General features: G+C 44.6%; 1 protein-coding gene across 3 annotated transcripts in view; it reads left to right on the top strand.

Moving 5' to 3' along the window:
* The window catches only part of FBXO16 (F-box protein 16), a 62,965-nt gene extending 49,812 nt beyond the window's left edge, over positions 1 to 13,153 (top strand). Inside the window, exons 8-9 of one of the 3 annotated variants that reach the window (XM_029938428.1) lie at positions 11,149 to 11,217; positions 13,122 to 13,153. In XM_029938428.1, coding sequence (XP_029794288.1) covers positions 11,149 to 11,187 — 39 coding nt within the window. In that variant the 3' untranslated portion in view covers positions 11,188 to 11,217; positions 13,122 to 13,153. Of the gene's footprint in view, positions 1 to 1,490; positions 1,817 to 11,148; positions 11,218 to 13,121 lie in introns of those variants that run through there. The other 2 variants (XM_029938424.1, XM_029938432.1) reach the window with 2 other exon arrangements.
* The last annotated feature ends 2,159 nt before the right edge of the window (positions 13,154 to 15,312 follow it).

Below are 15,312 nucleotides of genomic sequence, written 5' to 3'. Positions count from 1 at the left end.
TATGGATCTCCTATAGGCAGGCACCGATAGATTTATTGAAGTATAAGATTCCAGCTTTGCTCTCAGGAAGTTTGCAATCCCATCAGGGCACAAACAGTTACATCCAGGAATGAATACTGATGTCCAAGAACATATGTTAAATGTGGAGTCAGAGGTCTCAATAATAATGGCTTCAGGAATCCAGCTGAGGCAGAAATCCCTGAGGGTTAAGACACTCAAGCTTCTTGGAGAAGGTGGACCTTGAAGCACAGGTTAGATGTGGAGAAGGAATAGAGTGCATGAGGCTAGTATAGGGTATGAGGCAAGACCAGTCAGTGTGGGGCATCTTTGTGGAATAATGAAGGACTCGGTTCCCTGGAGAAGAGATCAGGAGACAGCAGTCATTGACTGAATCAGTTTTTTATATGTTTGTTTATTTTTGAGAGAGAGAGAGAGCTCACTCTCTCCCGTGGACAAGCGACTGAGCACATAAACGGGGGAGAGGCAGAGAGCGAGTGAGACCCAGAATCAAGCTCCAGGCTCCGAGCTGTCAGCACAGAGCCCACCTCGGGACTGCAACCCACAATCCGTGAGATCATGACTTGAGCTGAAGTCAGACGCTCAACTGACTGAGCCTCCCAGGCGCCTCTGACTGAAGCAATTTCTGATTCAATCAAAGTGTAAAGTAGGATCACTCCCAGATTAACAGAAACTCTATGTGCTTTGAACATACCCAGCAGAGCATGAGAGGGTTTAACAAACCGTCTGACAGCTGGGACGTGCCAGCTGAATATGGAGTCTTGTGGGATCGGGATGTTATTCAGGGGAGGCTACAGGGTCTGCATACCTGCCCCATCCGCTTGTGTCTCTGCAGAGCAGGGGCCCGCGTGAGAGGGAACCTACAAGAGTCCGCTGCTCCGGCCCCTGCAAGCTCAGCTCGTATCCTTTCTTTCTCCTGTTCTCTCCATCTTCCCCTCTTCCCTTTCTCGCTCACGGCCAGATGTCCGGGAGAAACCCTTTCTCACTGTGAGTTTTGGTTGGAATGTCAACCTGTGACCTTTGCCTTTTTAGAGCGGTCGTGTGCACGCACAGATTAGTAGTGAGTGTAAATGTGGGAACTCTACCAATGCTCACCTGGCCTGAGAGTCCCAAGTCTCCAAACCTGGCCCTAATACCTTTTTGCTCTGTGAACTTGGGCTGCCTGTTCTTCAGTTCCATTTATTTGTAAAACGGAGATGCTAATGCCTCCCTACCTGCCTTGCAGAATTTTCTTGAGGTTCAACTGAAATTATGGTTGTGAAAGCACTTTGGAGACTAACAAACTTATTATTAGCTCAAGGTGAAGATTGCATGGGGGTTAAGGGTGGTCGCCTTGTAAGTCTCATTAAATTCCATCCAGCCCTACAATTTGATAAAGCTGTTTTGTGTCATTAAAATAAGTTTAATTATATAGCTTCCTCTGTGATGTTTTCGTGGCTGTCACTTGAATCTGGTGTGTTTTTCCTCCCTAGATATCCCTGAGTGCCGGACCCAGCCCCCCTCTACAAGCTCCTGCTTATCTTGCCTGGTCTCCTCATCAGTGGGCAGGGCCCGGCCACTGAAGTGGCAAGGAAGAGCCTCACACAGCATCTCCAGAGGCACCCTGGGCTTCAGGAAATACCCATCCAGGCTCCAGATCCAAAGTCAATTTAAACATGTGAAAGGATTTTGATAGAAATGACAAGGTGCTCTACACATTGGAGAGTTGGAGGTTACTTGGCCAATTAGAAACTTTCCACTTAGGTACCTTCTTGGGATAGCGAGTTCTACAGTATTTCAGTAAAAGCTATTCATGGCACCAGTGCTGACATATTTACAAACTTAGATACAAATGTGATGATGGACACCATGGGGTGGATGAAGGGACGCAGGCTAGCAGGGATGGTGATAGTGGTCCATGGGGCAGGGTCCCAGAAGGATACAGACAGCACACTCCCCAGGCTACGTGAGCAGCTTCATGAAGGGGCTGTTCACCATGGGGTCTGGTTGGCTGCCATGACAAAGTGCCACTGTCTTAATCTGTTGCAGCTGCTGGAACAAAAATACCAGAGATGGGTAGCTTATAAACCACAGGCGTTTATTGCCTCACAGTTCTGGAGGCTCAGAACTCTAAGATCAAGAGGTTGGCATGGCTGGTTTCTTCTCAGACCTCTCTCCTTGGCTTGTGGATGGCCACCTTCTCCTTGTGTCTTCATTGGTCCTCTTTCTGGGCAGATCTAGGTACTAATCTCCTCTTACTTTGAGGACTCGAGTCAGATTAGATTCGGGCCCACACATATGACCTCACTTAACTTTTTTTTTTAATAGTTTAGTGTCAAATTGGTTTCCATACAACACCCAGTGCTCTTCCCCACAAGTGCCCTCCTCCATCACCACCACCTCTTTCCCCCCTCCCCCTTCCCCTTCAACTCTCAGTTCATTTTCAGAATTCAATAGTCTCTCACGTTTTGCATCCCTCTCTCTCCCTAACTCTCTTTCCCTCTTCCGCTCCCCCTGGTCCTCCAGTAGGTTTCTCCTGTTCTGTTAGACCTATGAGTGCAAACATATGGTATCTGTCCTTCTCTGCCTAGCTTACTTCGCTTAGCATGACACCCTCAAGGTCTATCCACTTTCCTACAAATGGCCATATTTCATTCTTTCTCATTGCCATGTAGTACTCCATTGTGTATATATACCACATCTTCTTGATCCACTCATCAGGTAATGGACATTTAGGCTCTTTCCATGTTTTGGCTATTGTTGACCACCTCACTTAACTTTAATTACTGCTTTGAAGACGTCTCTCCAAAGACAGTCACATTCTGAGGTCCTGGGGTTAGGACTTTAATATAGGAATTTCGAGGAGAGTCTTGAGGGGGGGCAGGACACAATTCAGTTCATAACAACACTGCAAGAAGGGTTAAGAGAATCAAGATGAGATGGTGAAGCACCTAGGAACTAGCAGCAGTGGCAGCCTTTGTCATCCTGTGGCTTGAAGAGGCAAAGGGGGAAGGGCCTGTTGTTCTAGATCCTAGGAAGAGCTGTAGCCACAGGAGGGGGGCCACCCAACAGGATGTATTCTGTATGGTGGAGGAACACAGCCACTGCAGAAACCAAGGCTTAGTGGGGAAGGAAGAGGGAGAAGACCCAACCCCTCAACACTCCAACAGTGCTTGGTTTTGGTCAAACCCATCTGGAAGTCACAGAACAAAGAAGCCTGGAGAGAAATGTGGCCAGGAGTGGGTGGAAGGGGTATTACATGAGTGGGACAGTGAGGAATAATCGGCACCATGGGGGAAATGTATACATTTCCCAAGAAGGAATTATAATTGATAGTCAAGCAGGCTTTAAAGAATAATTTGGAAAACAGAAAATGTTACTTAGCTGCAAAAGTATTAGTCATACATTCTAAACTAAACCACCTACTCATGTAACCATTTCAAGGTCCCAGAAGTTACCATTCTAGGATACTTATTTACCTAAGTAAAGCAGAAAAATAGAAAAACAAATGTTTGTCAATCATGCAATGCTGAACACATTATGTTCTTATGTTACGTACTGTAACCCGTACATACATACACATTTTTGAGGGGTTCAAAATGGTGCTCTGGAAGGATGGTCGAGGATACAGTGGTTTGGGTGCCCAAATGATTGGCGTAGGACCAAACACGACTAGCTTACAGTTGATTATTTGCACCACCCGAGGTGACACACAGGGCTTTGAGGCAGAGAAGAAAGAAAACAGACCCAGGATGAGAACTTGTGTTCTGCCCATGGGCAAAGCAGCTGGCTATCAGTTACGATTTCTTCTTCCTGACAGCTGAGCCCTCAGGAGTGAGGGGCGGCTCTGTAGCTGGGATGGCCTGTAGCTTCCGCCCTGCTTTGCCCCACTGACCCCCCGGATTCTGTCAGGATCCAGCCACATTGTGGGCATATGTTTTTTTCTAAATTATTTTAATGTTTATTTTTATTTTTGAGACAGAGAGAGACAGAGTGTGAACAAGGGAGGGGTAGAGTGAGAGAGAGACACAGAATCTGAAACAGGCTCCAGGCTCTGAGCTGTCAGCACAGACCCCAATGCGGAGCTCGAACCCAGAAACCATAAGATCATGACCTGAGCTGAAGTTGGACGCTTAACCACTGAGCCACCCAGGTGTGTGGGCATATGTTTCAATGGACCAGTCTGGAGTATGTCCCCAGTATCTTCTGAAATAAACCAGAATCCTCTGGAACAAAGACCTACCAAGAGAAAGAAGGGCTCGTCTAGTACAAGTGGCTTTATCTTATTTTAAGCTGTATCTGGGTTACTTATTCCTATAAAACAAGCCACCCCCAAACTTGGTTGCTTACAAAAAAAGTCTGTTATTCCCTTCATAAATCAGCAGTTTGGGAAGGTTCTGGGGAAGAACTTGGCTCTGATCCATACAACATCCTCTGGGTCCTCCCAGCAGAGGGACGGAAGATCCAATTCCGAGAGGGTGTAGGGAAACAGCTGGGGAGTGCTTGCTAGCCTTCCACTGGGCAGTCAGCCAGGGCTGAGGGCAGGAGCCCCTCTTCCTCTCCCTTTGGGCTGGGATTGCCTAGCATGGGGGCTGGGTTCTAAGGATGAGCATCCCAAGAGAGACGGGTGGACTCAGAATCACCTCTTTTTCCTGGGCTCGCAAGTATCATAGTGTCACTCCCTTGTCCCCTGGGGACCACAGAGGCTTGTCCAGTTTCAAGCAGAGTGGGCATAGACTTGGGAGAGTTGCAAGGTTCTGGAAGAACATGTGGGGTGAGAAATAGAATTGTGACCATCTTGGACCAGACTGTCTACCTCAGGGTGATGGTTCCCTGTGTGCCCCTCACTCATCATCAGTCATAGCACAGGTATATGAACTAAGTACATCCCTGGAGTTAGTCTGCTTGGGCTACATAACAAAATACCACAGACTGAGTGGCTTACATAGCAGACATTTATTTTCTCACAGTTCTGGAGGCTGGTTGTCCAACATCAAGGTGTTAGAGTGTTTAGGGTCTGGTGAGACTTCTCCCTTTGGGTTGCCTTTTTTTGTGTGTGCCATGTGGCCTTTCCTTGATACTTGTGGGGAGGGGGAGACAGAGAGAGAGAGAGACAGACAGAGAGAGAGAGAGAGACAGAGAGGGTGGAAAGGAGGGAGGAAGATTTCCCTGGTGTCTCTTCTAAGGACACTAATCCTATCAGATCAGGACCCCACTCTAATGGCCTAATTTAACCCTAATACTTCTTTAGTGGCCTGATCTCCAAATACAGTCAGTCTAGAGGTTAAGATGACAACATGAATTTGCATGGGGACACAGCCTTCAGTCCATGACACCCCCATAGTGATATGAATTAGATGACTTGATAAAGATAAATGTATATTGATATTCATTAAGTCAAGAAAACTTTATTGAACACCTATCTTGTGCCAGGCTCTCTGCTAAGCTCTGGGTATATAGGTAGGAGAAGAAAACCTTCCTACCTTTAGTGGGTTTATAACTGGGGGGAGACAAAGAGAATGGTAGCCACAAGGAGTGCAGGCTGCGACAACTCTGGGAAGGGACAAATAAACCAGTCCTTGGGGAGCTGCACAAGTCATGCCCAGGTCATGATCTCATGGTTCATGGGATCAAGTCCTGCATTGGGCTCTGAGCTGACAGCATGGAGCCTGCTTCGGATTCTCTCTCTCCCCCCTCCCTCTGCCCCTCCCTGCTTGCACATGAGGGCTTGTCTCTTTCTCTCTCTCAATATAAAACAAATAAACTTTTTTTTAAAGGGACAATTTTGAAAGTCAGTGAGGAAGCTGTTGTGGATTTCCAGGGACAAGACAAGGGTGACTTAATATAATGCAGGGGGGTGGAGAGAACCCTAGGATTTAGAATATCTTGAGGAGAATAACAGAACTTAGAAATACAGAGAAGGGGGGTGAGAGACAAGGAGGATCAAGGATGACTTCCGGATTTCTGCCTTGGGCAACTGGAAATGGTTTGGAAATACCTTCCCCACCCCACCCTACATGCAAATACCAACCAAGCAACTATTCTGCTTCCCATACAGCTCTCGTTGACCTAAAAATTCTGTTATTGCGCCACTGACCCAGAGGTCTCAGCCTTAGCCATTAGACTTACAGGAACAGGAGAAGGCTGGGGCCGGCGGGGGAAGAGGATGGGCGATTATTACACGCGGTACTTCCTAAACGGCTTATGTACTCCAGCTTATTTAATTTTCGTAAGAATCCTTGGAGGCAGGCAGGCCGTTACCTTCATCTCATGGCGTCAGAATCGGGGACAAGGCGATGTGTTGCCTGTGGCCATGGCTACAGGCAGCAGAGCTGGGCTTTCAACCCAGATGTGTGTGACCATAAAGAACTGGTTTTTGGTTTTTGGTTTTTGACACTATGCTGCTTCCCTAATGAACACTAGTTTCTGCCTGGTTGGATATTTTGTCACATCTACTGCCACGCCTGGACTCTATTTTCATTCAGCATTGAAGGAGGAGGAAGACCTAGGGAAGGACTCCGCCCACTCTAAGAGGCCAACTGGAGGTCGCTTCTGGGAGCAAGGATTGTGAAAGAGCCTCTTAATCCTCTGTAACCAGTCCCCATGCTTGCTGTACGTGCAAAACCCCTAAAGCCAGAGGACCTATGTCATTATGTTTGTGAGCATCAGGGCTAAGGGAAGCTATGAGACAGTGTCCCCGTCAACAACCAGTTTAGGGAAGGAGGAAGTGTGAGGAGATGAAATTCAAGAGATAAGGAGCTGGGGGAAGGACAAAAAAGGGGGGAAAGGAACACAGATGAGTTCCCAGGGCCTCCCTCCAAAAGATAGGTGAGCCTGTGTGAACCTTGCGAAGAGCTCTGGAAACCTAACAGCTAGACCCCTGTGGTCCTTCCCAGCTCAGGGACACCCTGCTGCTGGAGACTTAAGAGAATCTCCAGTGCCAACCCCAGCTCCTTCTCAACCGGCCAGGTTCACATTTTGACACGAATTTTGGCTTATCCCCTACGAAGTATTAATCTTTCTGTATTCACGTAGTAATCTATCCATTTTGCTTCTAGTCTTCTGTTATTTCCGCAATATTTTATTCTCCCCACCCCCCACCCACCTTCTAAATTTTTTGTTAATGTTTATTTTATTTTTGAGAGAGAGACAGAGCACGAGCAGAGTAGGAGCAGAGTAGGGCCAGAGAGAGAGAGAGAGAGAGAGAGAGAGGGAGAGAGAGAGAGAGGGAGACACAGAATCGGAAGCAGGCTCAGGCTCTGAGCTGTCAGCACAGAGCCTGACATGGGGCTCAAGCCAATGAACAGTGAGATCATGACCTGAGCCAAAGTCAGAAGCTTAACGAGCTGAGCCACTCAGGCTCGCCCCCACCTGCCTTCTAGATTGGGAATTCTTCAAAGGATCCCAGTTTCACTCGTTCTATATTTCCACATTTTCTTTATGCAGTAGGCACATGACTGGAGTTTGACTTGTCGTTGTAATGTCATCAGAAAGAAGGTCTGAAATGTTCATTTCCCAGCATACTTCCGTGTCCACTGACACTTGCAGAGAAAGGGCACAAGAGGGCGCTCCTTCCCCGCTTATCTCAGTCCAGGGAGCTGCACCTTTTCTGCCTATTTAGGTCTCTTGAAAATTCAGACATGACTGACACGAGTGAAAACATATTTTTACTACTATTGGGGAGAGCTTTGGGGAAATTTTGAATATTTATACAGACGCCCTTAGGGAAATATGTATTCAGCTCAGGCTTTTTATTTCATTTGAATCAAATACCCAAAAAGTCAGTTTTTGAAGAACTTTGAGGAAGAAACATATATTTTTAAAAATAACCTACCATTTTACACCCATTAGGATGGCTATTGTTGAAAACATCAATAACGAGTATTGACAAAGATGTGGAGAAACTGGAACCTTTGTGCATTTGTTGGTGGGTTTGTAAAATGACAGGTGCTATGGAAAAATTAAACATAAAATTACCTTATCACTCAGAAATTTGGGTATAAACCCAAAGCAATTGAGAATCAGGACTCAAAGAGATGTTAGTGTACCCATGTTCATAGCAGGAGTACGGAAGCAACACACGTGTCCATGGACAGATGAACGGAGAAGCTAAGTGTGGTCTATACATACACTGGGATATCATTCAGCCTTAGAAAGGAAGAAGATTCTGACACAGGCTACAACATGGGGAATCTTGAGGACATTATGTGAAATGAGAAAGCCAGCCTGGCTGCCGCAGTTGGTTGAGTGTACAACTCTTGATCTCAGGGTTGTGGCTTTGAGCCTCATGTTGGGTATGAAGATTACTTTAAAAAAAAAATAGAACCTTAAAAAAAGAAGGAGAAGAAGAAGAAGAAGGGCAGTCACAAAGGAGAAATACTGTATGATTCCACTTACATGAAGTCCCTAGAGTAAGCAAATTCAGAGATGGAAATAGAATAAAGGTTTCTAGGGGCTGTGGACGGGGGGAAATGGGCAGTTGGTGTTTAGTGTGTATGAACCTTCTGTTTTGGAAGATGGGTGGTGGTGCTGGTCACACAACAGTGTGAATGTACTTAATGCCTCTGAATCTTACACTTAAAAATGGTTAAGATTGAAAATAAATGGTTAAATTGTAAATTTTATGTTATGGGTATTTTATCACAATAAAAAGGAAGAAAGGGGAGAAACACCCAAAATGTATAGTTGCCAATACTAAAATACAGGCAAGTACTGATGATGAAGAAGCAACTTACTTAAAATTTTTAATGTTTATTTACTTTTGAGAGAGACAGAGCGAGGGTGGTGGAGGGGCAGAGAGAGAGAAGGAGACACAGAATCTGAAGCAGGCTCCAGGCTCCAGGCTCCAAGCTGTTGGCACAGAGCCTGATGGGGCTTGATCTCAAGAGCGTAAGATCATGACCTGAGCCAAAGTCAGACACTCAACCGACTGAGCCACCCAGGCGCCCCAGAGAAACAGCTTATTTTACATGGGGAGAGAGGCTGGGAAAAATTATAATCAGGGATAACACTGATCTGGGTCTAAATGCTCTAAATTATAGTTTTTATGCTACAGTGGTCTCTCTGACACTCTACATTCTCCCCAAGCTTATTTTTTCTTTATTTTATCTATTTCCATAATTTAGGTTTTCTAGCTCCTGCCCTGATTTTGTCAGAATCCAGATTTTTTTAAATAGTACTTGATAGAGTACAATGTCCTTTCTCCTAACCAATTAACACATTTGAACCTTTAAACAACCTCATGAGACGAACATGGAAGACACTACTCTCACCAATACACAGATGAGGCTTCCAAGATTCACAGATGTTAATGGACCTGGCCAGGGTGTTCCAGGGAATACAGAGCCAGAGCAGGAACGAGATCCGTACTTCCTTTCCCTCACGTTGGTTCTAAATACCACGGGCCTCTCCTCTCCTCTGCATCCACCCCGGGGTCAACTATTGCCCCCAGCCCCACTCTGACCCTGGGTTTTCTTCCTGCGGCTTTTCCGTCAGGAGGGTTCATTCTCTCCTCTCTTTGCCTTTCTGCCCTTCTTCCTTACCTCTCATACCCTCATTACTCTTAAGATGCCAGATGAGAAATATCCCAAATTCTTCCTACTTATCCTGAGATTTCTATAGTAGAAATAAATCACCTTGTTAAGCCCTAATTTTGTCAGGATCAAAAACATATTTATGGGGCGCCTAGGTGTCTCAGTCAGTTAAGCGGCCGACTTCAGCTCAGATCATGATCTCACAGTCCGTGTGTTCAAGCCCCATGTGGGACTCTGCGCTGACAGCTCAGAGCCTGAAGCCTTTTGGATTCCGTGCCTCCCTCTCTCTGTCCCTCCTATGCTCATGGTCTGTCTCTCTGCCTTTGTACCCGTGTTCATAGGAGCATTATTCATAATAGCCAAAAGGTGGAATAGCCCAGTGTTCAATGATGGATGAGTGGATAAACAAAAGTGGCCTATCCGTATGACGGGATAGTACTCAGCCTTAAAAACAAAGGGACTTCTGACACATGGTACAATGCAGCTGAAGCTTGAGGGCCTGATGCTAAGTGAAATAAGCCAGACACAAAAGGACCAAATACTGTGTGACTCCACTCGCATGAGGTACATAGGATAGACAAATTCATAGAGACAGAAAGCAGAATGGGGGCTGTGGAGAGCACCAAATGTTTAATGGGTACAGAATTTCAGTTTGGGAAGATGAAAAGGTTCTGGAGGTGGATGATATTGCTGGTGAGTGAGTCTACTGAATTCTACTAAATCATACACTGAAAGATGGAAAAGGAAACACAGAAAGAGCGCGTGCGCAAGAGGTGTATCTAAGAGCCCAGTTTCAGATACAGTGTCCTCTCTTACGGCAGTGAAGACTCTCAGAGCTGTGGGTTGCTGTGTGTCAGGGAGAGGACCCAGGTGTCTGACAACATGGCCCCTGTGGAAACTAATGTCTCCACCCACCTAGGCTCGTGGTTCCATCCCCTTTGCTGCCTAGGACCTTTTTCAGATCTCTTACATTCTTCATCTCACATTTACAACGTGCTTCCAAAATGTCATGCTTTGGCCCAGCCTTGTTCCTCTCCTCATTTCACTAAACACTCTCCCACAAGTGACATGCATCTCTTCTGTTCTTCAAGATCTACTGTCCTTAAATTAGGAAACCTGGTCTCAGCCGTAACCCCATGGCAATTGCATTCTCATGGCGTCTTAATCTGTTTGGGCTGCTAAAACAAAATATCATAGATTGGGCGGCTTATAAACAGAAATTTATTCCTCACAGTTCTGGAGACTGGGAAGTCCAAGATCGAATTGCTGACATGTTTAGTGTCTGGCGAGGGCCTGCTTCCTGTTTATAGACCACAGCATTCTCCCTGTGTCCTCACGTAGAAGAAGGAGTTAGGGAGCTCTCTGGGGCCTCTTTTATAAGGATACTAATCCCATGAATGTGGGCTCCACCCTCATTAAGGCCTCCTAGAGGCCTAACCATCATCCTGGGGGGTAGGATTTCAACATGAATTTGGGGGTGACACAAACATTCATACCATATAGCATGTAGGTTCCCAGGACGCTCCTAAGTGCCAAATCAAATGGTCATTTCTCCCATCTTCATCCTACTAGATCTCTATGTAACATTTGATCTAGATGAGTATTGTTTTCTTTCTAGAAGTCTGTCCTCACCGTGGTGACTGCCGCCTCCTCGTGAGCGCCCCACTGCATACAAATGGAATCTAAGGTAATGTAGAGAGGCTTCTGCAAGAGCAGACGAACTGTCTGTCACAGTGGTCTGCTCTTGCCCGGCCTGAGCAGACGTGCATGTAATGCCTGCGTCTGGCGTATTTGTCAAGCAGACCGTCTTACTCATTAGTGCTGAGGGAACTAGGAGCTGACATATACTCTAGGAAATGTCCAATTGTAACCCGGTGTGATAGAAATAATCTTCTTTTTTCAATTTAAGTAGGCTCCATGCCTAACGTGGGGCTCGAATTCATGACCCCGAGATCCATAGTCACATGCTCTTCTGACTGAGCCAGCCAGGTGCCCAGAAGTAAGCTTATTTTAATAAATATCACCAACAGTTTCTTTTCTCATGATGGGATCTCAACCCTAATATACCTGAAGGAGATGACTCTCCTGTTAGCAATTAGTAATAGTATTAGTAGCTCTTGGCAGTGATGATTCTGGGAGAATGCGTAAATATCAGGGTGGGTAATGTGATCTCCGACTCAAGAGAATATATCCCCTGGGTTGAGAATCACAGCTCTGTTACAGGGCAATCTTATGGAAAAGCCTGAATCAGTAAATACTCCCTTGTTAATATTGTTGAAACACTGAAAAGGTGATTCCTCATGAGCCCCCATCCACCTGGTAATCAGTGTATTTAACAAAGATACCATCATTTTGTTCTCAATAACAAAGCTGTTCCTTTTCCAGATCCCTTAAAAGATTCTAAAGGCAGGATAGGATCCCTGCAATTAAGAAGCTACAATGTGGCAGGAAGGTGTGCCTGATAGACAAGAAACTACTGGAGAACCTCTGCATTTTAAAGATGTTAAGCATAGTTGTACTTCAAAGAACAAAGTCGGTATGGGTGGGGGTGGGTGATAAAAAAGCAGTTGGGAAGGTGGCCCAAGCCCTGGAGGAAGGGTGAGCCTTGCACAGACAGAGAGGAACAGGAATAGCCAGCAGAGTAGGAAAGGGGTTGCTACTGGGAGAGGAGTCAAGGCTTGACCTGTGTCCTGTGAGGGCAGAGCAGGACGGACCGGTGAAGAAGGCAGGGCCAAGGGCAGCCACACCTGAACAAGATGTAGTGAGGAGCGTTGTGGGCTGTTGCATAGAGAAATAATAAGATGAAACCATTTCTAGAAGATTAGTGAGAAACAGGATAGACTTGAGAGGTAAAAGACAAGGGTAAAACCATGCATTGACCATGCAGCAAAATTCAGGATAAGATGAAGAAGAGCTGGATTAGGAAGAGTGGCCCTACTGATGAAAAGAAATGGATGGATTAAAATGATAGGCTTTTCTCAGTACCCACAAATCAATCAGCATGATATACCGCATCAACAAAATACAGGAGAAAAATCATACAATCATGTCAGTAGATGAAGAAAAAGCATTTAACAAAATTCAATCCATTCATAATAAGAACTAGGTATACAGGGGACGTACCTTGTTGTAATAAAGGCCGTACACAACAAGCCCACAGATAACATCACACTCAATGGTGAAAAGCTGAAAACTTTCTCTGAGATCAGAAAGACCAGAAAGAGTGGAGCCCCACTCTTGCCAACATAGTATTGGAAGTCCTAACCAGAGCAACTAGGCAAGAAAAGGAGATAAATAAAAGAAAAAAAAATAAAAGATCAGAAAGGAAAAAGTAAAACTGTCTCTATTTGCAAATGACATGATATTATATATAGAAAACCCTTAAGACTTGTCCAAATAACTATTAGATATAATGAATGAATTCAGTAAAGCTGAGGGATACAAAATCAATATACGAAAATTTGTTGTTTTGGGGCGCCTGGGTGGCTCAGTTGGTTAAGCAACTGACTGACAGGTTTGGCGGGCTCGGGGAAAGGAACACCAAGTTGGTCGACAGGCCATCCCACCAAACAATACCAACATGGCCAACAGATCACCATTTTGGAACTTTCTGCCCGCTGCCAGCTTCCAGCTTCCTGTAAAACATGTCATCTGCTCTGGCCTCATCTCTTCACCTTATAAGGAGGTCTTCTGCCCCTGGACACACCCCCGGAACTACTGTCCTATATAAGCCCCTCCCCCCGTTGTCCCCCTGGTGCAACTTCCCTGGCCCATTCTGTCCAGACCAGGGAACCTCGAGCCCAAGAGTGCTCCCAATAGAGGCCTTTTACATTTATTTCAGTTACATTTACCTCGGGTTTTCTGCATGTCTCTGCGACTTCCCTGGCTTGTTCCCTCCGAGCCACAGAACCTCGCCCGAGGGCTCTTTAATAAAGGGTGCTTGGTCTTTTTTCCCGGTCTCTCTGTTTTGTGACTTTCTCACTCTGCCGGTTTAACCTTACACAGACTTCCACTCAGGTCATGATCTCACATTCCATGGGTTTGAGCCCTGCACTGGGCTCTTTGCTGACAACTCAGAGCCTGGAGCCTGCCTCAGATTCTGTCTCTTTTTCTCTCTGCCCTTCCCCTACATGCTCTCTCTCTCTCTCAAAAACAATGAATAAACCTTAAAAAAAAGGGGGGGGGGAATCTGTTGTTTCTATTTACTCATAAACTATCAGAAAGAGAAATTAAGAAATTACATCAAAAAGAGTAAAATGCCTAGGAATAAGGAGATGAAAGATCTATACACTGAAAATGATAAGACAATGATGAGAGAAATTAAAGGAGCTACAAATAAATGGAAGAAATTTTGTACTCATGGATAGGAAAAATTAATATTGTTAAAATACCCATACCACCCAAAGCAATCTGAAGATTCAAAGCAATCCCTATCAAAATTCCAATAGTACTTTTCATAGAAAAAAGACAAACAATCCTAAAATCTCTATAGAACAATTCAAGACCCCAAATAGCTAAAGCAATTCTGAGAAAGAACAAAGATGCTAGCATAGTGCAAGTCTGATTTCAAGCTATATTATAAAGCTATAGCAATCAAAACAGTATTGTATTGGCATAAAAACAAACACAGAAGTCAATGAAAAGAACAGAACCCCAAAACAAACCCATTCATATGTGGTAGATTACTTTATGACAGAGGAGCCAAGGATATACCAAGGAAAAAGGATGGTCTCTTCAATAAATGGTGTTGGGAAAACTGGATGGCCAGATGTAAAAAAATGAAACCAGACCCTTATCTTACACCATACACAAAAATCACCTTAAAATGTATTAAAGACTTGAATGTAAGATCTGAAACCATAAAACCCCTAAAAGAAAGCATAGGGTCCTTGGACATTGGTCTTGGGAATGGTGTTTTAGATTTGACACCAAAAACAAAGGTAAAAAAGCAAAATAAACAATTGGACTACATCAAACTAAAAAGCTTCTGCTCGGCAAAGGAAACTATCAACAAAATGAAAAAGTAACCTACAGAATGGAGAAAAGACTTGCAAATCATCTATCTAATAAAGGATTAATATCTAAAATATATAAAGAATTCATACAAAAGCAAAAACCAATCTGATCTTAAATTGGGCAGAAATACGGAAGAGACACTTTTCCAAAGAAAACATCCAAATGGCCAATAGGTCCATGAAAATGTGCTCAACATCACTAATCATCAGAGAAATGCAAATCAAAACCATACTATCACCTCACACCTGTTAGAATGGTTAAAATAAAAAACACAAGCAATTGCAAGTATTGGCAATATGTGGGGAAAAGGGCACCCTCCTGCGCTGTCGGTGGGAATGCAAACCGGTGCGCCGCTAAGGAAAACAATATGGAGGCTCCTAAGAGAAAATTTTTTTGTATTTCTATAAATATTTTTTATTTTTCTAATTATTGTTTTTTATTTATTGTTAAAATATATATTTTTAAATATTTTTTATAGTTTATTGTCAAGTTGGTTTCCATATAACACCCAGTGCTCATCCCAAGAAGTGCCGTCCTCCATGCCCATCACCCATTTCCCCCTCTCACCCACCCCCATCAACCCTCAGTTTGTTCTCAGTATTTAAGAGTCTCTTCTGGTTTGCCTCCCTTCCTCTCCTTAACTATTTTTTTCCCCTTCCCTTCCCCTATGGTCCTCTGTTAAGTTTCTCCTGTTCCACATATGAGTGAAAACATATGGTATCTGTCTTCCTCAGAAAATTAAAATAGAACTACCCTATGACCCAGG

This window comes from Suricata suricatta, chromosome 1, assembly GCF_006229205.1.
Source record: "Suricata suricatta isolate VVHF042 chromosome 1, meerkat_22Aug2017_6uvM2_HiC, whole genome shotgun sequence".
Lineage (NCBI taxonomy): Eukaryota > Metazoa > Chordata > Mammalia > Carnivora > Herpestidae > Suricata > Suricata suricatta.
This window is presented reverse-complemented; position numbering and strand designations above follow the sequence as displayed.